The 25,199-nt window shown below is 53.4% G+C and overlaps 1 protein-coding gene across 2 annotated transcripts in view; it reads right to left on the bottom strand.

Moving 5' to 3' along the window:
• LRP5 (LDL receptor related protein 5) overlaps positions 1-25,199 on the bottom strand; it is a 136,077-nt gene that overhangs the window by 25,356 nt on the left and 85,522 nt on the right. For both annotated transcript variants that reach the window (XM_064364661.1, XM_012452959.3), the window contains exons 8-14: positions 21,600-21,816; positions 18,215-18,504; positions 15,249-15,475; positions 13,783-13,967; positions 11,391-11,714; positions 8,602-8,801; positions 693-901 (exon numbers count right to left, since the gene is read on the bottom strand). In XM_064364661.1, the coding sequence (XP_064220731.1) occupies positions 693-901; positions 8,602-8,801; positions 11,391-11,714; positions 13,783-13,967; positions 15,249-15,475; positions 18,215-18,504; positions 21,600-21,816 (1,652 nt within the window). The remainder of the gene's footprint in view (positions 1-692; positions 902-8,601; positions 8,802-11,390; positions 11,715-13,782; positions 13,968-15,248; positions 15,476-18,214; positions 18,505-21,599; positions 21,817-25,199) is intronic.

Raw genomic sequence — 25,199 nt, forward strand, 5'->3', positions numbered from 1 at the left:
CACCCGCCCGAGGTCACATGGGCAGTAAGTGGCAGAGTCAGGACTTGAACTCTGGGCTCCTGGACCTGTGCTGGCCGAAGCTCCCGTCTTCATGCCAGCCCCCGATCTATCTGAAGAAGGTCATTGTGCTCCTGTCCCCAAACCTTCCCATGCTCAGTTTGGAGCCTGAGGTTCATGTCACGTGGGTTTCGGTCTCCCTCTTCCCCTGGCAATTCCCTCTGGGGACCTCCAGGTCCTGGGTGCCTTCCCACCACTCAGGAGCTCTGCCGACCAACAGGTGGGAGCGTCAGGGGCCTCTGGGAGGAAGCAGCCCAGGAGCTCCCTGTGGTGGAACATGAGCGAGTCAACAGGCAGCCCCCACCTGGGATGCCATGAAAGGGATGTCTGCATAGGGTTCCAGTTTAACAGAGATGGTGCAAAACCTATCAACTGCAACTCCCATTGGCTAGTGCTGCCTCGTAACCCCTCAGCAGAGCTACCCCTTCCCTTCCAGCCCTCGGGGCTTTCTGCTTCCCTGGAGAGGCTATGAACGAGTCTGTGTTTGCTCTTGGGATCCTGGAAAGCCACCCACTGGATCACTGGGGTGGAAAATCCTCCCAGCCTGGGAGAGGCTGACACTGCCCACGGAAGACATGGCGAGTGTGCCTGGGTGGGGCATGGCACCCCTGCCCACCCGCCCGTTGGCCTCCTACCCTCGCTCTGCGTTGACAATGATGGCCCTGGGCTTGTCGCGGTCTCCACGCAGCACCACCCCCATGGCTTCCCCGCTCAGCCTGTGGACATTGATGGTGTTGGTGGCCTCACACGTCCAGAACAGCGTCCGGCTGTAGATGTCGATGCTGAGGTCGTGGGGCTGCCTGTCTGGGTTTTGGGCTTGGCTCAGAGAGGTCAAAACAAAGGGCTGTAAGACAAAGAAACCGAGACAGACTCGTGAGCACTGGCAGAGACCCCAGGTAGTGGCAGAGGCCCCCGGGCACTGGCAGAGATCTGTGGGTACTGGCAGAGACTCCAGGCATTGGTGGAGACCCCTGGGCACTGGCAGAGACCCCCAGTCACTGGCAGAGACCCCCAGGCACTGGCTGGAGACCGCTGGCACTGGCAGAGACCCCCGGGCACTGGCAGAGACCCCCAGGCAGTGACTGGAGACCCGTGGCACTGGCGGAGACCCCCGGGCACTGGCAGAGACCCGTGGGCACTGGCGGAGACCCCCAGGCACTGGCTGGAGGTCCCAGGCACTGGCGGAGACCCCCAGGCATTGGTTGAGGCCCCCTGGAACTGGCAGAGACCCCCGGGCACTGGCTGGAGAGCTCTGGCAGGAGAGCAGAGGCCACAGTTCCCGAGTTTAGCCTGAAAGTCAAATCCCAATACTGGTGTGGGGATCTATCCTCTCCAGTAAGCTCCTCACTACGTGCCCACCCAAGTATGCCAGAGCGATTGGGACTACGGCCTCTGGAAGAGCTCTTGTTGCCTTGGATTTCAGGCCTCATCAGTGAACCCGCCAGGGGGTTAACAAAACAGGGAGGCAGCAGCGGCTCACACCTGCCACAGGGAAACTGAGGTGGGAGAATCACTTGAGTGCAGGATTTTGAGACAATTCTGGGCAACATAGCAAGATCCCATCTGTATCAAAAAAAAACTAAACCAACCAACCAAAAAAAAAAAAAAAAACCACTAGCTGGGTGTGGTGGCGCACAGCTGTGTGTGCATCACTAGACTGGCGCACCCAGGAAGGCCCCGCTGACAGCCAAGAAGGCACCCAGGACCACAGGGGCCTGCCCAAGACATCCCTGCCTTCTTCTCCACTTTCTAGGACTCAAGCTAGACTTGGAATGTGGCCCTCACGTCTTGTTTTCTCTGTAGAGCACCAGGACAGCCGGTGTGTGGGCCACCCCTTACAACCTTTTCCCCAAGGGAAGGAGGCCAGGTATGGGGTAGAGGGCAGGTGAGGGTGGGGGGCAGGTGAGAGTGAGGGGCTAGGTGAAGGTGGGGGACAGGTGAGGGTGCAGGGTCGGGTGAGCTGAGGAGGTGAGGATACAGGGCAGGTGAGGGTCCAGAGGCTGGTACAGATGCAGGGTAGGGGAGGTGAGGCTTGGGGCCAGGTGAGGGTGGGTGAGGCAGGTGAGTGTGAAGAATGACCCGTAGCCCCTCTTGGGAAGGCAGGGCAGCCACATCTCTCAGTGGCTCTCAAGGACTCTCCCTCCCCACACTGTCCATGGTCACTGCCCAGGAGATCCTCCGAGTGCTGCCTGAGCCCAGGCCACCCTCTGCATCTCGGGGATGAGCCTGGGCTCTCGGAGCCTGAGACACAGCATCCCTTCAAAGGGATCTTACTGAACTGATGTAGGAGGAGGGGACAGCCCAGAAGCCTACTGCCCCTCGGGATCTGGTCCCTTTGGGTTACCCTGAAAGACAGCTGCATCCATCCTCCCGAGTGACGGCCTGGAGCACCTGGGCTGCTGCCACCCAGGCCTGAAGGAAAAGCTCCCCTCCCTCTCCCCTGAGTCATCATCTTAGATGGGGCTCTGATTGTAAGTCTTTTCAGACTTTCTTTATCTAGATCTTTCAGCAGTTAACAAAACAGGGAGGCAGCAGCGGCTCACACCTGCCACGGGGAAACTGAGGTGGGAGAATCACTTGAGCGCAGGATTTTGAGACAATTCTGGGCAACATAGCAAGATCCCATCTGTATCAAAAAAAACCTAAACCAACCAACCAAAAAAAAAAAAAAAAACCACTAGTTGGGTGTGGTGGCGCACACCTGTAGTCCCAGCTGCTCAGGAGGCTGAGGTGGGAGGACTGCTTGAGCCTGGGAAGTTGAGGCTGCAGTGAGCTATGCTCATACTACCACACCCCTGCCTGGGTGACAGAGTAAGACCCTGTCTCAAAAATATGCAATTAAAACAAAGTCTCCAAGTAGATAAAAAGAGGCTTCTTCCCCAGGCCCAGCCTCCTGGACCCAGATGGAAAGGGTGCCTCCCTCCCCTATCCCCCCAACCCCATACACACAGAGCAGCTTCTGGTCCAGCCTTGCTGAGCAGCTGCAAAGACATCATCACTTTCATCTGGACACGAAGGATCACGTGTCTTTGTAGATAACAACATCCACATCACCGCAGAGCTGTGGACCCCAGGGGGCTGTGCGTCAATGCCAACTGAGCAAATTCTTTCCTGAAAGTCACAGAGCTCTCTAGCTGGGGACCCTGGCCTGGCACAGCTGCCAGGCTGGAAGACAAGCAAGATTCCAGTTACTCTGGCCAAAATCAGGCTCACCGTGGAGGGCGGGTCTGTGGGAACCAGATGCAAAACCAGACTTTGGGACGGCAGTCTGGAGAAAAACCATCTGAGAAACGTGTACTGTGTCACACAGTACATGACACCCTGGCCACACTCCTCGCGGCACAAAAACAACACAGCAAACTTTACACAGTTGGCCAGTTTCATAAACCCTGAGCTCTCATTTTAATGAAGTACAAATACTTGTGGTTAATGTAAACTTTCTTACATGCAACACCACAAGCAACACGCCTTTTCCTCACTAGTACGAAACCTTCACCACAGAAGGAAATGTCCATAGCAGCCTTATTCACAGCAACTAAAAGGTGGAAGCAACCTAGCACGGATGGGCAAATAACAAGATGTGGTCCATCTATCCATAGACAGACATATCCTTTTTTTTTTTTTTTGAGGAGTTTCACTCTTGTTGCTCAGGCCAGAGTGCAATGGTGTGATCTTGACTCACTGCAACTTCTGCCTCCTGGGTTCAAGTGATTCTCCTGCCTCAGCCCCCTGAGTAGCTAGGATTATAGGCACCTGCCACCACGCCCAGCTAATTTTTGTATTATTAGTAGAGATGGGGTTTCACTGTGTTGGCCAGACTGGTCTCGAACTCCTGATCTTGTGATCTGCCTGCCTTGGCCTCCCAAAGTACTGGGATTACAGGCATGAGCCACTGCGCCTGGCCAAGGTTTTTTTGTTTGTTTGTTTTTGTTTTTGTTTTGAGACAGAGTCTCTGTCACCCAGACTGGAGTGCAGTGGCACAATCTTGGCTCAGTGCAACCTCCGCCTCCTGGGTTCAAGCAATTCTGCCTCAGCCTCCCAAGTAACTGAGATTACAGGTACACGCCACCACACCTGGCTAATTTGGTATCTTTAGTAGAGCCAGGGTTTCACTATGTTGGCCAGGCTGGTCTCGAACTCCTGACCTCAAGTGATTTGCCCACCTCAGCCTGCCAAAGTGCTGGGATGACAGGGTGTGAGCCACCACGCCCAGCCCTTACAATGGGTTATATCCAAGCTTTCAGGAAGGAGATTCTGACACAGGCTACAACACAGATGAACCTTGAGGACATCACGCCAGGTGAAAGAGACCAGTTACAGAAGGGCAAATATCGATAATTCCACTTATCTGAGGTACCTAGAGAAGTGAGAGAGAGACAAAACTAGGACAGTGGCTGTCGGAGGGAAATGTGGAGTGGGTGTTTCATGCAGACAGTTTCAGTGCGAGAAGGCAGTCGTCTGGGGATGGATGGCAGTGACGGCTACAATGTGAACTGACTGAATGCCACTTAACCATCAACTCCAAAACAGGTCAAACAGGCCAGGTGCAGTGTGGCTCACGCCTGCCATCTCAGCACTTTAGGAGGCCAAGGTGGGAAGATTGCTTGAGTCCAGGAGTTCAAGCCCAGCCTGGGCAACATGGTAAAATCCGTCTCCACATAAAATACAAACAATTAGCTGGGTGTGGAGGTGCACAACTTGAGCCTGGGAGGCGGGGGCTGCAGTGAGCCAAGATTGCACCACTGGACTCCAGCCTGGGCAACAGAGCGAGACCCTGTCTAAAAAAGTTAAACAAAAAAAGGCCAGGCGCGGTGGCTTACATCTGTAATCCCAGCACTTTGGGAGGCAGAGGCAGGCAGATCATGAGGTCAGGGATTCGATACCAGCCTGGCCAACATGGTGAAACCCCAACTCTATTAAAAAATACAAAAAGTAGCCAGCCGTGGTTGTGGGCACCTGTAATCCAACTACTCGGGAAGCTGAGACAGGAGAATCACTTGAACCCAGGAGGTGGAGGTTGCAGTGAGCCAAGACCACCCCACTGCACTCCAGCCTGGGCGACACAGCAACACCCTGTTTAAAAAAAAAAAAGTTAAAATGGCTGGGTGTTGTGGCTCATTCCTGTAATCACGGCACTTTGGGAAGCTAAGGTAGGCAGATGGCTTGAGTCCAGGAGTTGAGACAAGCCTGGGCAACATAGCATGTCTCTACAATAAAAAAAAAATACAAAAAATCAGCCAGATCTGGTAGTGCATGCCTGTAGTCCCAGCTACTAGGGAGGCTGAGGTGGAAGGATCACTTGAGCTTGGGAGGTTGAGGCTGCAGTGAGCCATGATTGCACCACTGCATTCCAGCCTGGGCATTGAAGACCCTGTCCCCAAAACAACAAGAACAAAATAATTAAAATGGTCAATTTTATGTGATGTATATTTACCACAATAAGAAATAAAAAATAGGGCCAGGTGCGGTGGCTCACCCCTGTAATCCTAGCACTTTGGGAGGCCGAGGTGGGTGGATCACCTGAGGTCAGGAGTTCAAGACCAGCCCGGCCATCATGGTGAAACCCCATCTTTTAAAAAAAAAATTAAAAATAGAAAACAAAACCTCAGCCAACCGGATGATAATTTAGACACCATCTTTTGGAAGGGCCGGGGTCCACGGAGCGGGGAGGCTGCAGGAGGCTGGACCTTAGCAAAAGACACCGGAGGGAAAAGAGCATTTTCCAAATTAAGTGGAAAACCTTCTGTGTTTTCCTCCAAGCCTTCATCACTTCTGCCTAGACACCATGAAAGAACGCAGCTCCAATGAGACTCTAAGGCAATGTGCACCCAGGAGCTCTCTCAGCATGGGAGCCACATCCATCAATTAACACGTCCCTTTCCCAAAGAACTCCATGTGACAGTCATCTACACCAAGCAAGATGAAAGGAATCCATTTCCCCCATCTGCACCACCACAGAGGGGATGATCACAGCTGCCCAGGAGAGGAGCTACAGGGAGGGGGGCATGGCTCTGAATTTCAGTTCGGCCGAGTTTTGCCATCAGCCAAGGACACAGACCTCACAAGACCTCACAGTACAGCTTAACTGGAAGCTGCGCACAGTACAGCTTAAATGGAAGCTGCAGCTGGAGGAAGGACCTGGTGGAGGGGGGCGTCCTGCCTGTCCAGGCAGCACCAGCCTTCAGATGGGTTGGAACTGGACAGCGAAACTGATGATGGGCACGGCAACCCATCTGAAAGTCTCTCCAGACGAGCCTCTCTCTGCCTCAAGAAAGTACCAAGATTTCACTGTAATAACACAAGCTCCCACACCAATCCTCAGTTGAGAAAGAGGTCTTGTGGCTTTGTAGTTTTTTTTTTCTTTTTTTTTTTTTGAGACAGAGTCTCACTCTGTTGCCTAAGCTGGAGTACAATGGTGCAGTCTTGGCTCACTGCAACCCCCACCTCCCAGGTTCAAGCAATTCTCCTAGCCCAGCCTCCCGAGTAGCTGGGACTACAGGTGCCTGCCACCACGCTTGGCTAATTTTTGTAATTTTAGTAGAGATGGGGTTTCACCATGTTGGCCAGGCTGGTCTTAAACTCCTGACCTCGTGATCCGCTCACCTCAGCCTCCCAAAGAGCTGGGATTACAGGCGGGCTCTATAGTTTTTATAAAAGAAGGGTGCTTAGGAGCCAGGCCTGCCCTGGAATTCCACACTAATGAACCTGCCGCGCCCCATGCTGCAGACTCCAGATGGGCCCGAGGACACCATGAGCACATCCTTCCTGGAACAGGCCACACAAGCCTGACGTCGCAAAGTGGTTGCTTCTGCTACAGCATGTGTTGTTGTCTTTTTTCTCTGACACAGTTTTGCTCTTGTTGCCCAGGCTGGAGTGTAATGGTGAGATCGTGGCTCACTGCAACCTCCACTTCCCAGGTTCAAGTGAGTCTCCTGCCTCAGTCTCCTGAGTAGCTGGGATTATAGGCACCCATCACCATATCCAGCTAATTTTTGTATTTTCAGTAGACACAGGGTTTCACCTTGTTGGCCAGGCTGGTCTTCAACACCTGACCTCAGGTAATCTGTCCACCTCGGCCTCCCATAGTGCTGGTATTACAGGCGTGAGCCACCAGGCCCAGCCTAGCACTTGTTTTAAAAATGCAAACCTGGCAAGGCGGGGTGGCCCATGTCTGTAATCCCAGTTACTTGGGAGGCTAAGGTAGGAGAATCATTTGAATGTAGGAAGCAGAGGTTGCAGTGAGCCATGATCATGCCACTGCACACCAGGCTGGGTGACAGAGCAATACTCCATCTCAAAATAAAATAAACAAATAAAAGCAAATCTGTTTCAACACAGTGATGTATTAGGACAATTTGAGCACAGCACGGATCTCGCGTTTGCTCATGCACAATTGGCTCCATGAGAAACACTAAGTGAACACAGAAAACCACGGCCAGCAGGGAACTGCACAGGGTCACACCCACACACACACCTCCGTCTCTCACCTCCCTGGGCTCCCTGCTGGGGCCATGACCCACTCCCTCCACACCTGGGGTGAAAACGTTCCATCTGATTTCCCACAACCCTCCTCCCAGCGTTTCACGGAAACTCACGCGTGGCACCCTTCCACACTCGTAAGCCAACTCCAGATCTTCCCAAGGTGAAGTGCCAGATTGGTCGCAGCGGGAATGTTTATGAATGCACATCGCTGTGGGATGTATCTAACCATTTATGTGCAAAAGGCGCTCTGCTATTTCCCAGGTTCCTAGCTCTTTTCTTACATGTCATTGACGGAGTTTTTCAGGGTTGTGCCCTGGCCCTCTTTTCCCTATGAGTCGTGTCATTTTTACTGTGCGATTTTGCATAGTGCGGTGACTTTGAGGAGCGCGTATACTGTGCACTGTAGCAGAAATGAATGTACAATTGCTACAAAATAACAGATAAACCTAGATTAACCAATACCAACTGCCCCTGCATGACACACGACCACTTTTCTTTCTTGGAAAGAAAAAAGTCCTGTGGGGTTAGACCCCCCAATGACTACTTAAACAACTGGGAAATCCAGTCTCTTTTTCTTTGAGATGGAGTTTTACCCTTGTCTCCCAGGCTGGAGTGCAATGGCACCATCTCGGCTCACTGCAACCTCTGCCTCCCAGGTTCAAGCTATTCTCCTGCCTCAGTCTCCCGAGTAGCTGGGATTAAAGGTGCCCACCACCATGCCCAGCTAATCTGTATTTTTAGTAGAGACGGGGTTTCACCATGTTGGCGAGGCTGGTCTTGAACTCCTGACCCCAGGTGATCTGCCCGCCTCAGCCTCCCAAAGTTCTGGGATTACAGGCGTGAGCAACATGCCTGGCCTCAGTTTCTACATATAATCACAGTCTCGGGGTTCCACGCTGCTCAGGGTTATACCCTATGACTAAGTCATCAAAGCCCAAGTCATCATTCACCTGGAACCGTGCTCTGTTTTTTCCCTGTGCTAAGAGAGGGGCAGCAGCCTGGAAACCACCACGAGGGGCGCGCTTGGAAGCACACCCCGCACCCTGCCAACGGGGCACCTGCCTGGGTCCCGTCGTCCTTGGCTCGCTTGATGTTCTGGCGCCCGTCCACCCAGTAGATGAACTTGTCCAGTGGGTCATAGTCGATGGCCTTGACGTTCCTCAGCCCGTGCAGGGGCAGGATGAGGTCCGGGCTGTGCTGGTCGTCCGGGATCATCCGGCTGATGGCAGATTTCTGGCTGAACAGCAAGAAGGTGGTGGGTGCTAGAGGAGGCAAAGACAGGGCTGCATGTGGGTGTCTCCAAGCCGAAGAGGAGCTGGCGGGCGGGACAGCAAGCCACTCCACTGCAACAGGTGGCTCAGCATCACCCTGCTGGAGGATCACGGGAAAGACGGGGGACACAGGGCTGTCTCGGGGTGCAGTATGGGGAATTTTACTCTCCATGTCATGTATGTCTCTGCTGTTTCTTTTTTTTGAGACAGAGCCTTACTCTGTCACCCAGGCTAGGGTGCAATGGTGCAATCTTGGCTCACTGCAAACTCCACCTACCAGATTCAAGCGATTCTCCTGCCTCAGCCTCCAGAGTAGCTGGGACTACAGGCACATGCCACCATGCCCAGCTAATTTTTGTGTTTTTTGTAGAGATGGGGTTTCTCCATGTTGGCCAGGCTGGTCTCAATCTCTTGACCTCGTGACCCACCTGCCTCGGACTCCCAAAGTGCTGGGATTACAGGCATGCACCACCGCGCCTGGCTGTGTCTCTGCTGTTTCAAGTACATGTATTACTTTTGAAATAAATAATAAATTTATTTTATTTTTATTTGTATTTTTATATTTGAGTTTCGCTTTTGTTGCCCAGGCTGGAGTGCAGTGGTGCAATCTCGGCTCACTGCAACTTCTACCTCTCAGGTTCAAGCGATTCTCCTGTTTCAGCCTCCAGAATAGCTGGGATTGCAGATGTGTGCCACCATGCCCAGCTAATTTTGTATTTTTTGTAGAGACGGGGTTTCACCATGTTGGTCAGGCTGGTCTCGACCTCCCAACCTCAGGTGGTCCGCCCACCTTGGCCTCCTAAAGTGCTGGGATTACAGGCGTGAGGTACCGTGCCTGGCCAATAAATGTATTTTTAAATGATGAAAACTTAAGACAGAAGGCAGGTAATGGTCATGAACACTGGTAGTGGAATGGTAGTGAAACTCATACCCACGAATGGGTGTGCAGTTTTCTATGTGCCCATGTGTGTGCCAGTGAATTGCGGAAAACTGGGCAAAGTCAATGACAAGCTCAGGAGGGAACAGTCCTCGAGGGTGTCAGTGAGTAGCACATGCCATCATGAGGCATCCCTGGAATCAAGCTGGGCCTCGTCTCAGGGCACTGGCACCAGGACCCGAAGATCCGACTCTCTAGCAGGACCAGAACATTGGATGCCTCTACCTCTCAGCAGCTAACAGAGTCTCCAGGGGGTTCCAAAGGTGTGGCACTTTGAGCGCACCGGCAGCAGGCTCCAGTGGCTGGTATGAAATCCAAGTTGCCGCACCAGGTCTGCCAGCCACAGAATGGGGACCCTGAGTCATGGCAACCCCTCCTTACCATGGGTTACCTGCATCTCCATTTGATCCTTCAAGGTCATGGTCCCAGGGAGGGATGATGAGCACCAGCACCAAGGGCAGCCCAGGCATGGGAAGGCCCAGACTCTGGCCTAGGCCTATCTCCTGCCAGCCTGGGCCTCCAACAGCCCCTTAACCCTTGCAGCCTTAAGCCTCCCCATCCACACAGCTAGGACAGGCAAGACCAGCCCTGCCGGTGCCCAGGTCTGCATGAGACTCCAACAGGGCCTGGATGACAAAGAGCTTTAGAAACTCTCAAGTGCCGTGTAGGGAATCATAACCAGCTCGCTGCTGATGTCACAGGGGAAGAGCCTGCCAACGGGAAGCACCTGTACCCCAGAGAGGCCACAGGAAAGTCTTCTCATCACTGACATGAGAACAAAGAGCCCCACCTACTTCAGAGGGTCAGTGCAAAAATTCTCTGAGCTAGGCTGGGCACAGTGGCTCATGCCTGTAATCCCAGCACTTTGGGAGGCCGAGGCAGGAGGTCAAGACCAGCCTGGCCAACACGGTAAAACCCTGTCTCTACTAAAAATACAAAAATTAGACAGGCATGGTGGCACATGTCTGTAATCCCAGCTCCTCGGGAGGCTGAGGCAGGAGAATTGCTCAAACTCAGGAGGCGGAGGTTGCAGTGAGCCGAGATCATACTATTACACTCCAGCCTGGGCAACAAGAGCAAGACTCCATCTCAAAAAAAACAAAAACAAAAAACAATTCCTGGAGCTGATGCCAGGCTGCCTGGCAAGGGTTCAGGAGCAGGGACACTTGAGCCAGCCCACTGCAGTCAACCCTGGCTCAACCCGCTTCGGCTGTGTGCCCTTGGGTGGGTTACCACACGTCTCTGTGTGTTGGGTTCCTTGTGTGTGAAATGGGACCATGCTACTCCCCACCCTCCGGGCTTGAGGAATAAAGGAGTGCTATGGAAAGCACTCAGCAGCACCAGGCTGGCAGTATGAGCGAGCAGCCTTCCCCAGAGACTGGTTTTCACACCCAAAGATCCTCCCCAGGACCTGGCAGCTGAGGGGTTGGGCCATTTACCTGTGTCCTGATGAAGTCCACCCAAGTCCACCCTGCCTGGACCTGGACCTCCAGGTAGCATCATGCAGCTTGTGCAGTGCACAACCTCCCCAACCATCTATGTACACCTGGGAACCCCAGATGAGAAGCTCCTTTTAGCATCAGCTCCCAGAACCAGCCTGATCTAATGTGGGAGTGAGGCGCAGGAGAACAAGAGGAACTTACGGCTGCAGTTGCGGCCGCTGGGGTCCAGGGTGTAGTGTGAGGCGCAGCCGCAGCGGTGGCCGCCGGGGATGGCAAGGCACAGCTGCCCGCACTGCCCGTTGTCGTGCACGCAGTCGTTGAGGCCATCCTGGCGGGAGGAGTGGAACACCAGGATGTCCATCACGAAGTCCAGATGGCCCTGGATGAGGGTGCGGTTCTGGCCGCTGGTCTTGTCGGCCCGCTCAATGCTGTGCAGATTCCAGTCCGTCCAGTAGATATAATCGCTGTACTGCGTCAGACCGAACGGGTGCGGCAGGTCGTCGGCAATCACGACCCGCTCCTGACCTGCAGGGACACACAACGGGAACAGTGTCGGCAATTTCACAGCCAAGCCACAGAGCACAGGGCACCCTGCGGGGCGAGTCGGTTCAACCCTACAGCCTAGCAACCAAGTGAAAGTCTCAAAGTGTCTGTCCACTTCGCAAAACAGGTGAGATCTACTGAAGCGCAGGCAGGATCTACCAAAATTAAGTACCTGGTTACAGTCACACAGTCGCTGAGTGGCAGGGCTAGGATTACCACCCAGGCAGCGAGGCTCCGGGTTCACGTTCCTCTCCTGTCCTCACCACGTCAGGCCTGGCTATGCATCCTCCACTCCCCCAGCAACGAGCCCAGGCCTTCCATTTATTCATCAAGCACTCAGTAAACATCCGGAGTGTTTAAGCCAAAAGCACGTACAGCAGAGCGATGGCCAGGCCGCACGCATCTGGCCACCCTCACTGGAAGGGCCACATGGGTTTCCTGGGCTTTTGCTGGTTTTCATGAGTCTGTCCTCACTCCGGGGTGATTAATGAGCTTAATCATTTCAGGCAACCACAGCTGTGCTGTGACTGGTTTCTCGCCTGGCAACAGGTTTGGGCATGGCCTGGAAGAGCTGGGTCACGCGATGTGCTGCAGAGCTGGGCGGCAGTCTCAAACCCACATCAAACCTTGTGACTGGCCTCACAAGCTAGGGCGCAGCCCACCCCCAGCAGCAACCAGGACACAGGGTTCAAGTCCCAGCTCTGCCTACGCAGTACCTGGGACAAGGCACTCAGTTGGCCGATGCCTCAGCCTCCTCATCTGTAAAATGAGCCACTGCAGATGGCGAGTAGCAGTGGTGAGGAGGCCAGAAGCCAAATTCCTGCTGCCCTTCCTGAGGGGTTCCACATGGCTGATGCGCTCAGAGGCTCTGCTAGGCCCAAGGTCACCAAGGGTCTCTCTGCCAGGGGTCAGACACCAGGGCTGCCCAGTGATCCTTTCCTCCCTGCCTGCCCTGAAGCCAAGGGCTGCCTCAGAGCTTGAACTGAGCCCTCAGAGCTTCTTTTTTTTTTTTTTTTTTTTTTTGAAACAGGGTCTCACTCTGTTGCCCAGGTTGGAGTGCAGTGGCACAATCACACGACACCACAGCCTCAACCTCCTGGGCTCAAGCAATCCTCCCACCTGAGCCTCCCAAGTAGCTAGGACTATAGGCTTGCACCACCATGCCTGGTTAATTTTTTAAAAATTTTTTGTAGAGATGGGGTATCACTATGTTACCTGGGCTGGTCTTGAACTCCTGGACTCAAACCATCTGCCTGTCTTGGCCTCACAAAGTGCTGGGATTATAGGCATGAGTCACTGCACCTGGCCCCTCAGAGCTTCTGTCCCCGACCTTCCACTCTCCCAACTTGGCAGGGGGTAGGGGGACTCCTTTGCTGAGCACAGTGGCCCCTGTCACCCGGCATATCACCCAGGACAGCTACATAAATACTCTAGCAGGACAGAGTGTGTGGTCCCCTATCCTGGGTTCAAATCTTGCTCTTGCTGCTGTGTGACTTGGAACAGGTTTTTTTCAAACTTCCCTGAGCCTCATTCTCAGGATCCAGAGAAAGGAGGTGAGAGCACCAGCCCCAGGGTCCCCGGCCTGTGGATACTCTCAGCACAATCCCAGCACACAGTGGGGCTCAGGGCTGGGTGGGGATGGAGTGCTGGTACCCCGGGGGGATCCTAAACTCACCAGCTCTGTAACCTTAGGCAAGTCACATGACCTCTTTGGGTCTTGGCTTCCCCAGCAACAGAAACCTCCACCGCACGCGGTAGGGTCAAATGACAGTCCTGGCACAGGGATTAGCCGGACCTGGTACCCAGCAGGTGCACAGGAAACAGCCGTCACCAGAGCCTCTCCTGACACCACTGCAGCAACGGCACCCAGGGGTGGGCAGAGGCAACCCCCACAGCAGAGAGTGAGGCTGCTGGGCAGTCGTGGGTGTGGCCACAGCTCCTGCCAGGTTGGAGACTTGCAGGCCACAAGGCACATGTGGCAGGGCTGGGAGGTGGCCAGTGCCCGGCTGTCCCGCCCTCCATGCCCAGCAGGCCCCGGCCCGGCCCTCACCCAGCATGTTGGACGACTCGATCATGTTGGTATCCAGGTCGGTCCAGTAGAGGCGCTGGTCAGTGTAGTCAATGGTGAGGTCGTTGGCCCGGCCCACCTTGTCCACCAGTGTCATGCAGTTGGTCCCGTCCATGAAGGCCCGCACGATTCTCGGCTTGCCGCCCCACTCGGTCCAGTAGATGTAGCTGGAAGGCATGTGGGAGAAGGGCAGGCTCAGTGAGTCCAATCTCACCGCAGAACAGAGGGTGCTGGGGGGCTGCACCTGCCCCGTCGCCTCAGCTCGGCCCTCCCCGTCCTGGAGAAAGCCACGTGCAGGAAGTAGGGAAGGGCGAGACCCTTTCCCCCTGTCACACAAACATCCCTCCAGGGCGGTCACTGCGCCAGCTCCCTGAATTCCCACAGTGGCTCACTCGTAAGGCGAGGAAACACCCCTTTACAGACACAAAAACAGGCGCACAGCCAGGGCGAGTGTGTGCTAGAACACCCTCCTAAGCTTGGCCGGATGCCGGGGACACGGCAGAAACCAGGATGGACACAAGCACAACAGAAAACAAGACGTCAGAGCAGGGGAGGCCTGGCAGGACCAGGATATAAACTCGGCTCTGGGCTCCTCCCCAGCAGCCCCTCTGTCCCTTCCTTCAGCAGAAGATCCACAAGAGGAAATGCACATCCTCATTCCAGAATTTTCTAAGTTTGAGCTGCCCTTGCTCTAAAACTGGACCTCTTTCTGATGTCCTGCCATCCCGAAATCTTCCTTCCTTCCCTGGCAGAACGTGCAGTAGGCAGGGATTGGGCTTTCCGGGGTGGGCACTGCGCCCGCTGCACAGAAAACAAAACTCAAGTCCAGAGAGACCCCCCCACACACACACATCTGGGGCCTGTCTGACCCCAGTGCCCAAGGCAGGGCCCCTAGGATGCCCGGCAGCTAAATGCACGCTTGCCTCTCAAGGTTGGTCCTAAGCTGTGGCTCAGCAACCTCCAGGAGGCCATTTTGGAGTGGCCTGAGCTCCAGGGACCTCAAAGCCAGTTCTGGATCGTGGTTTTGGCAAAACAGCGCAAAGCCGGGAGGCCTGGTTGGGAGTCTGAGGCAGCACTTCCTGGCCCAGCTCCACTCTAACTGGGTATGTGACCTTAGATACATCCCTCAGTTTCTCTGAGCCTGTTTCTGCATCTGTAAAATCAACACAGATACTGCCTGATGCAGGCCCCGTGGACGCTTTGATGAGCCGGCCCAGGTGAAAGCAGCCAGCACTGTGCCTGACACGGCCTCAGCACCCGCTCCATGAAGGAGCTCCATGACTTCCAAGGGGCCTACCAGTCCTGGCCACCACCAAGGCGAATGACATCGGTACAGCTGTGATCGCCGAGGGCCACACGGGCAGCCTGCCACCTTCCCAGCTGGCACCCCAGCACTGACTCACAGAGAGAGAGGGACACGAGGATGCCCGGGACAGGCAAACTCTTACCCCTTGGTGGGATCCAGGGCCAGTGACCGTGGGTTGTCCAGGTCCCTCCACACGAGGACCTGCCGGAACTGCCCGTCCAGCCGTGCCACTTCGATCCTGTTGGTCCCGGTGTCGGCCCAATACAGGTTCTTGCCCATCCAGTCAACGGCCATGCCCTCGGGGTAGTCAAGGCCAAACTCCACCACGTGCTCCACGGAGCTCCCGTTCAGGAAGGCGCGGCTGATAGTCTGCCAGCAGGGGAGGAGGAAAGGGCCGCGTTTTAGGAACCAGCGTCTTTTGTAGACGTCGCACCAAGACGCCTGGCCACCTGGAGCAGACACCGAACACATTCTGGACAAGATCATCAACATTCAAGTTTTTATTTTTTGAGACGGTGTCTAGCTCTGTTGCCCAGGCCAGAGTGCAGTGGCACAATCTTGGCTCACTGCAACCTACGCCTCCTGGGTTCAAGTGATTCTCCTGCCTCAGCCTCCCAAGGCTGGGATTACAGGCACGCGCCACCATGCCCAGCTAATTTTTGTTGTTTTCAGCAGAGACGGGGTTTCAACATGTTGGCCAGGATGGTCTCGAACTCCTGACCTCGTGATCTGCCTGTCTTGGCCTCCCAAAGTGTTGGGATTACAGGTATGAGCCACTGCACCCAGTCACATTCAAGTTTTTAAACGCAGCAAGATATCTTTTTGGAAAAAACAACTTGGAGATTATATATACCATTTTTTTCCCCCAGATAGCTCTCACTCTGTCACCAAGGTTGGAGTGCAGCTCACTGCAGCATCAACCTCCTGGGGCTCAAGTGATCCTCCCAACTCAGCCTCCTTAGCAGCTGGGATTACAGCTGTGCACCACTACTTCCAACTTTTAAAAAAAGTTTTTTGTAGAGATGGGGTCTATGTTGCCCAGGCTGGTCTCAAACTCCTGGGCTCAAGTGATCCTCCTGCCTCAGCCTCCCAAAGTTTTGGGATTACAGGCGTGAGCCACTGTGCCCAGCTGTAACCAGCACATGTATAATAAAAGAACAGTTAAGCCTAAAAGGGAGCATCTGTGCAGTGGAGTATTTCACGCATTTAAAAGATTGTGCCAAAGAGTCTGTCATAGCATCATCAAATACCTGTTACAATGTCAAGTAAAAAAATCAGGATACAGAAGCCTCTGTAGCATATAATTGTGATTATGAGAAATGCTATCTTAGAGAAAAAAGACTTGAAGGAAACATGCTAAGGTATCAGCAGTGGTCTCTGGCTGGCGAGGCTATGGACAAGTTCCATTTTCTTTTTATTCTTTTCTTGTTTTGTTTTGTTTTGTTTTGTTTTGTTCTCTTTTGAGACAGAGTCTCCCTCTGTTGCCCAGGCTGGAGTGGAGTGGCGTGATCTTGGCTCACTGCAAACTCCACATACCAGGTTCAAGCAATTCTCTGCCTCAGCCTCCCGAGTAGCTGGGATTACAGGCACATGCCACGATGCCCAGCTAATTTTTGTATTTTTAGTAGAGATGAGGTTTCACCATGTTGGCCACGCTGGTCTCGAACTCCTGATCTCAAATGATCCTCCCGCCTCAGCCTCCCAAAGTGCTGGGATTACAGGCGTGAGCCCCCGCACTTGGCCTCTTTTTTATACTTTTCTATGTGTTTTCATTTTTCTACAAAGAACCCTTGTGACTTAAAGTCATAAAAAATATTTTAAAGATATGTAATACAAATACTAGAATAGGATGGGCGTGGTGGCTCACACCTGCAATCCCAGCACTTTGGGAGGCTGAGGCGGGAGCCTGAGCCTAGGAGTTTGAAACCAGTCTGGGCAACATGGGGAAACTCCATCTCCACAAAAAAAAAAAAAAAAAAGAAAAAAAAACCCCACAAAAATCAGCCAGGTGTGGTGGTGTGCACCTGTAGTCCGAGGTACTCAGGAGGCTGAGGTGGGAGGATCACTAGAGCCCAGGAGGTTGAGGCTGCAGTGAGCTGAGAATTCACCACTGCACTCCAGCCTGAGTGACAGTGGAAGACCCTGTCTCAAAACAAACAAACAAACAAAAAAACCCCAGAAAACAAATAGTAGAAAAACAAGTGAGTAAACAGTGCAGTTGTCCAACACTTTAGACCAGAGGTCAACACACTTTTTCTGTAAAGGGGCAGATAGTACATGTTTTAGGCTTAATAGCCCATACAGATCTGTCACAACTCAACTCAGCAGCACAAAAGCTGCCACAGACAATCCATAAACAAATGGGCCTTGCTGTATACCAATCAAACTTTCTTTACAGAATCAGAAGGCCAGCCCACGGACCAGTGTGCTAAACCCTTCTTTAGAAGGCAAAAAGTCTTCCTAGACGGGGTGCGGTGGCTGGCGCCTGTAACCCCAGCACTTTGGGAGGCTGAGGCGGGCAGATCAGCTGAGGTCAGGAGTTCGAGACTAGCCTGGCCAACATGGTGAAACCCTGTCTCTACTGAAAATACAAAAAAACTAGCTGGGTATGGTGGTGGGTGCCTATAATCCCAGCTACTTGGGAGGCTGGGGCAGGAGAATCACTCGAACCCGGGAGGCGGAGGTTGCAGCATGCTGAGATCGCGCCACTGCACTCCAGCCTGGGTGACAGAGCAAGACTGTCACAAAAAAAAAGTCTTCCTGTATTTGTCCTGGATGTTTATATTTGCACTATAAATGAAGAAAGAGTCTGCTAAGCAAACAGGCTCTGTCGAGGGAGAGGGTGGGGTGTCTGAAGTCAAGCTCAATGGACAACAAACATTTCAAATTCACACAAGCACTTCACAAAAGCCCTCATGTGTGTCTACCGATTTGCTCATTATAATCATCTATTTTTTTTTTAAATAGAGTTGCTCATATTTGATTAGCTTGAATTGAGTTACAATAAATATTATAGTGCTTTAAAAAAATGTCTGAAGCCTCTGAGGCAGGAACAGAGGCAAGGTTTCCCCATCAAGGCTGCACGTGTGCGCGTCCTGGCCACGGTACCTTCAGGCTGACGTCTGTCCAGTAGATGTGGTTGTTGGCCACATCGAAGTCCAGGGCTGAGGCCTCCTTGACGCCCGTGAGCGGGATGGCCACGTCGTTGTTGTTGGTCTCGAGGGAGATCCTGTGGATGGCGGCTCTGCTGGTGAAGACCAAGAAGGCCTCGGGCACGATGCAGGTCTTCATGTCACTCAGTAGCTCCAGGCCGATGGGGCAGCCACACCGGGTGGAGTGGGGCGTGAAGAAGCACAGGTGACTGCACCCACCGTTCTCATCAGCACACGGGTTGGTTCCTGGAAGCGAACACACAGGCCCCAATCTAAATACCAACAGCTCAGCAGGGAAAGGGCGCCACAAAGCCACACAGTGAATGCCACCGTGAGCTGTGTGGCTCAGGGTGCCGAGCTCAGGACTCACCCCCGGGGCGGGTTTGACCTCAGGGCTGGGTTCGGTTGTGATGATCATTCCGTGGCCGGCTCCATCCTCAAACACACACGCACCTGTCACCTGAAAGCCAGGATGTGCCACAAGCTCCAACGTGCACAGCTTTGTTCCCGCCACATGTCAAACACAGACAGTAGGCGGGCATGGTAGGAGAACGCCTGGATGGCAGCAACCAAGTTCTCCCCAGGTACAGCCTCGGGTCAGTAACAGTAACAGCAGTGCGGGCTGTGACGGGACCCTGTCAAGCGCCAGGCACTGGTCCCAGTGTCTGAACTCACTCCATCCACCTTGGAGGTAGGAGCTATTCTCATCCTCATTTTTTATTCGAGGAAACTGAAGTGCAGAGAGGCTGTTGAAGGGAGCACCATCAGGGAACAGCTCGGCAAGAGAGCCAGCCCGGTGGTCCCGCCTCCTGGCCTGCGCTCTGACCCGGGAAGAACACGGTGACCCCTCGGCCAGGGACTGGGCAAGTCGCCCCTCAGCCTCGGCTCCTGAGAGTCCCGCCTCGGCCCTTCCTCCAACTCACAGATATTCCCAGCAGCCCTGAAAACTCACGCTCACCCAGCATGGCCAAAGCTGCCTCTTTTTCACACAGTACAGACAGTGTTCGTTTATTTTTGGCCAGCCTGTTAATTTCACTCCTCATCCGAAGTGCTATTAAAACTGGCTTTAATTTAGTGTTAAATATTGAAGCCAAAGAAAGAATCTTTTTCCCCATCTCCTTTAGTAAATCATGGGTGAGGGGGATAGGGAAGAAGGCGACCAGTTTCTCAGCTCTAAGTCTCAGCCCCATAGATGCACCCTTTTGTCTTCTCCCTGGGGTTTATTTTTGTTCTCTGAACAATCACTCATAGGTTAGTGTCACCTTCCACGGTGGATAGGGAATGTTTTTTATTTTTTTGAGACAGGGTCTCACTCTGTCACTCAGGCTGGAGTGCAGTGGTATGACCTCAGCTCACTGCAACTTCTGCCTCCGGGCTCAGGCGATCCTGCCACCTCAACCTCCTAAGCAGCTGGGATTGGCAGGGTGCGGTGGCTTCACCTGTAATACCAGCACTTTGGGAGGTGGAGGTGGGTGGATCATCTGAGGTCAGGAGTTCAAGACCAGCCTTGGCAACATGGTGAGACCCTGTCTCTAAGAAAATAAAATATAATAAAATAAAAAATAAAAGAAGAAGAAGAAAAAAGCTGGGACCACAGGCATGTGCCACCAGCCCAACTAATTTTTTTTTTTTTTAATAGAGATGAGGTCTCTCTATGTTGCCCAGGGAAGACACTCAAATTCCTGGGCTCAAGTGATCCTCCTGCCTCAGCCTTCCAAAGTGCTGGGATTTCTGAATTTCAGGCATGAGCCACCGTGCCTGGAAAGAATGTGTGTTTTTTGTTTTTTTTTTCAGACAGGGTCTTGCTCTATTGCCCAGGTGGAGGTCAGTGGTGTGATATCAGTTCATTACAACCTCTGCCTCCTGAGTTCAAGCGATTCTCCTGCCTCAGCCTTCTGAGTAGCTGGGATTATAGGCACACACCACCATGCCTAGCTAATTTTATATGTGTGTGCGCTTTTAGTAGAGACAGGGTTTCACCAAGTTGGCCAGGCTGGTCTCAAACTCCTGACCTCAAGTGATCTGCCCACCTCGGCCTCCCAAAGTGCTGTGAGCCACTGCACCTGGCACAAATGCATTTTAAAGGAGCTGGAAAAACTAAATTCGTGGATTCCATCACAGGCATGAGGACGGCAGGGCGCGATGAAGGCCGTGATGGAAGCACTCGCTGCTCCTGGGGTCGCCCACACTGCCTCAGCTCCAGGCCTCTGCGGGGCTGTCCCTTCTACCCCAACCTGCTCCCTCAGTTCCCAGCTTCCTCATATTTTACAGCCAGGGATCTAGCGTCACAGCTAACATCACATCTACCCGACGGGGAGCACAGCGGACCCAGGCATCTCGCCCAGGACTGCAGGCAGTGCAGCAGCAAGCACCACACCCTCTGTCTGCTCATCCTTCATCAGCAAAGACTTACTGAGGGCCTCTGACACGCAGGTGCAGCGCAGGACCCCAGGCCCCAGCCAGACGCGGAGCCCCTGCCCACGAGCCCAAGGCCCGTCCCGGCCACACCTGGATGCTGCTCTCTCCAGTGTAACTCCATTACCTTTTCAGGAAGAGACAAATCATCGTGCCAAACAAGGACCTCTTCGGTGAAGCTTCTGAGGATCCTGGCTTTCAGGTGAAAGGTGCGCATGCATTGGCAATGGGGGCAACAGGCACAGCCTAGCCCAGGCAGACCCAGAAGTGAGTCCCGAGTTCGGCACCTGTAAGCTGCGAGGCGCTGCCTACCACGCCCCCGTGCGAGTGAGGCAAGGAACTGCATTCACAGAAGGGTTCGCTCTGGGAACGAAGGTTCCCAGCCAGGGCCGGGCACAGAGCAGGTGTTCAACAAATGTTAGCTACTTTTTTTGAGACGGAATCTTGCTCTGTAGCCAGCCTGGAGTGCAGTAGCACAATCTCAGCTCATTGCAACCTCCACCTCCTGGGTCCAAGAGATTCTCCTGCCTCAGCCTCCTAAGCAGCTGAGACTACAGGCGTGTGCCACCACGCCCAGCTAATTTTTCTATTTTTGAGTAGAGACGGGGTTTGATCATGTTGGCCAGGATGGTCTCGATCTCCTGACCTGGTGATCCGCCTGCTTCAACCTCCCAAAGTGTTGGGATTACAGGTGTGAGCCACCACGCCTGGCCATGTTAGCCGCTTTCTAACCGACATTCCTGGTCCACAGCCACTGCCTAATCAGCACCCTTGGTCTCTTCCCATCTGTCCTTAGCCAGATACTTTCACCTTTCCTGTCTGACCCTTCCCCAGGGCTCAACACTTATGCCCAGGTTGGGACCCATCACTTCCTCCTCATGCAAGTCTGCAGGGCTGAGCCACAGCTTGGGGCCCCCCGGACTCACCGATGATCTTGGCCACATTCACAGCTTTGAGCCCCATCAGGTCGGGCAGCTGGTCAATGATGACGTCCCGGCTGGCCTTGACCTTGTGCACCCGCTCAATGCTGCGGCGCTGCCAGTCAGTCCAGTAGATGAAGTCCCCCAGCAGCGTGAACCCAAAAATGTGCGGGAGCTTGTCCTCCAGCAGGGTCCGCCTCTTCGTCCCATCGACATTGATCACCTACAGGATGGCAGAGATACAGGTCTGGATGGGCCAGGGCCACGTCAATGAGAGCCAACCCTGGGGCCTGAGCTGCCCCAAACAAGACGGGTTCAACACCCAGGAGCCTCGGTTTCACCTGCACCTTGCCAGGTACCGTAAAATGCCAGGTATCATGACTCTCCAGGGATGCTGGATAAATGATGTTTTCTTTTTTCTTGAGACAGAGTTTCCCTCTGTAGCCCAGGCTGGAGTGCAGCTACACAATCTCGGCTCACTGCAACTTCTGCCTCCCGGGTTCAAGCAATTCTCCTGCCTCAGTCTCCTGAGTAGCTGAGCGCCTGCCACCATGCCCAGCTAATTTTTGTATTTTTAGTAGAGATGGGGTTTCACCATGTTGGCCAGGCTGGTCTCGAACTCCTGGCCTCAAGTAATCTGCCCTCCTCAGCCTTCCAAAGTGCTGGTATTCCAGGCGTGAGCCACCAGGCCCAGCCATGACATTTTCACTCTAATGCCACATACCCAGCTGACAGAGCAGTGACAGTGCCTTTCCCACAGTGTCCCCCACCTGTGCTGGGATGAACAGCACAATTTGGAACAGACCAGGCAAGCAGGTGTCCTCTCTCAAACCACTGCAGACTGACAGGCAGCGGCTGCCTAGAGATTCAGGGTGTGGGTCTTGGACCAGGGCGTGCTCTGCAGGAGGAAGTCCTGGGAACAATTAGCAATGCCTGCCCCAGGTGTAGCAGTGAGGGGAGGCGGACTCCAGATCATACCCACCACACAGAGTTCTGTGAGCAACTGCAGGACCCGGGGCAAGGTTCTCCCCCCTCTCTATGAACTCACTTCCCACAGGGTCAGGACCCGATGAACTCTGAGGGCACTTCTGGTTCTAAGTCTAAGGCTACAGGTCTCAGATGCTTTCCAGCCTGTCTCCTCTTAGATGTAATAGCTAAATATTTTTCTTGAAGAGTCAATGCTGATTAAAAGCAATCACAAAAGCCGCAGAGGAGAAAATACTGCCAAGGTAAAAATGCCTGAACCAACAGACGCATACAACTCCATGGGATAGGATGCAGTTCTGATGATTGATGACCCCGTAGAAATTTATGTTAATAGGAAGGTTGGGTTAGGTGCAACATCCAAGCTCTCCAGCTCTCAGGACAGGATAAAAGAGACACAAGGCCGTTACAGGCAAGCTTCCACAGGCCTCCTGCAGCCAGATTACAATTCCAGATTACCAGAAAAGCAACAAGTCCTCTGTTTTGCAGGTGGCAAAACCGTAAGGCAGATGGAATACATGTTAAAAAACAAAGACAGCTGGGTGTGGTAGCTCACACCTGTAATCTCAGCACTTTGGGAGGCCGAGGTGGGTGGATCACCTGAGGTCAGAAGTTCGAGACCAGCCTGGCCAACATGGTGAAACCCCATCTCTACTAAAAATACAAAATTAGCCAGGTGTGGTGGCACATGCCTGTAATCCCAGCTACTCAAGAGGCTGAGGCAGGAGAATCACTTGAACCCAGGAGGCTGAGGTTGCGGTGAGCCAAGATCACGCCATTGCACTCCAGCCTGGGCAACAAGAGCAAAACTCCATCTCAAAAAAAAAAAAAGAGGCCGGGTACAGTGGCTCACACCTGTAATCCCAATAGTTTGGGAGGTGGAGGCAGGTAGATCACCTGAGGTCGGGAGTTCAAGACCAGCCTGACCAACATGGAGAAACCCCATCTCCACTAAAAATACAAAATTAGCCGGGCATGGTAGCACATGCCTATAATCCCAGCTACTTGGGAGGCTGAGGCAGGAGAATCGCTTGAACCCAAGAGGTGGAGGTTGCAGTGAGCTAAGATTGCACCATTGTACTCCAGCCTCGGCAACAATAGTGAAATTCTGTCTAAAAAAAAAAAAAAGAAAGAAAGAAAAAGAAAAGAAACAAAGACTTTGGTCCTCTGTTGGATGGCACAGGACAAAGCTGCTGGGGCTGGGCAAGGGGTAATCCCAGTCTGTAATCCCAGCACTTTGGGATGCCAAGGTGGATGGAGTTTAAGATCAGCCTGGCCAACATGGTGAAACCCCCATCTCTACTAAAAACACACAGAAATGAGCCGAGCCGGGCATGATGGCATACACCTGTAATCCCAGCTGCCTGGGAGGCTGAGGCATGAGAATCACTTGAACCCAGGAGGCGGAGGCTGCAGTGAGCCTCGATTGCACCACTGCACTTCAGCCTGGGTGACAGAGTGAGACCTTGTCTCAAAAAAAAAGCTGCTGGCAGAGCGGGGAGGGGACAGGCAGCTCTAAGACCCAATGCCAGGCCCCTCCAGCTCTGCCCCACAGGGCTCTGGGTCCTCGGGCAAGTCTTTGCACCCTGATGGGCCTCAGTTTCCCCACCTGTAACTGAGGGGCTCAGACTAGCCAAGTGGCTAAAGTCACTCAGGAAAAAACAGAACAAAAAAAATAACAGCTGGGCCCCAACCTGGAGCCATTAAGTTGGAATCAGGTACAGGATCACGGTAACAGCCCCCGACAGGTGGTTCTGATGAGCAGGCCAGTGGGAACGTGATTAGACCAACCCCCGTGACCGTGCCTGCAAGTCCAAGCTCTCCACCCACTCCTGGCTGCTCTCGTGAGCAATGAACAGCAGGTGACAGAGTCCTGGTCCCCAAATCATCTAGGGTTCTTCATATTTTGCCTTCACAACAGGAATACACACAAAGCCCACTGAGGGGCTGGGCCCATCCCAGCAGCACAGAACCATACCAGGAGGGACCCGGCCCTGGCATACAAGGAGGAGGTGCAGGCTTCTCCAAGGGCACGGAGCTTGAGAGGAGGGGCTCACAGTCGAGGGGGGACCCTTGCCCGTCCTTCCACTCACGATAATAGGGCTCGGGGAGAGATGCCGGTGTGGTACATAAACACTATGAAGAAAAGAATCCGCATTTAGAAAAAGAAAGGACTCTAGGCTTCAATTACCAAAAGGTCACTATTATCTCTTAAATTTTATTTTATTTTTGTAGAGATGAGGTTTCGCCATGTTGGCCAGGCTGGTCTCAAACTCCTGAGCTAAAGCAATCTGCCCATCTCGGCGTTCCAAAGTGCTGAGATTATAGGTGTGAGCTGCTGCACCTGGCCAGAGGTCACTATTATCTCTTGGAGAGATTTTTCCTCTTCTTGCTCTATTTCCACACTTTCTTGATTTTAATAACCAAATTTCCAGACATGTTGAGCTGCAGGGAGGCGAAGAAGTCCATTTCCCTGGCTTCATTCAAGAGCAATAAAAAAGAGCCCACAGAGGGCCCAGGGCAAACAAGGGCACTAGGCACTGGCTGGCAGCCGCTCCCTCCCTCTCTACCCTTGCTTCCCACTCCCAGATGGCCCCAAAACAAAGTGAGAGGAGGCAATGA

The sequence above is a fragment of the Aotus nancymaae genome, unplaced genomic scaffold, assembly GCF_030222135.1.
Source record: "Aotus nancymaae isolate 86718 unplaced genomic scaffold, 86718_ANA_hifiasm-v0.15.2.pri h1tg000059l, whole genome shotgun sequence".
Taxonomy (NCBI): Eukaryota; Metazoa; Chordata; class Mammalia; order Primates; family Aotidae; genus Aotus; species Aotus nancymaae.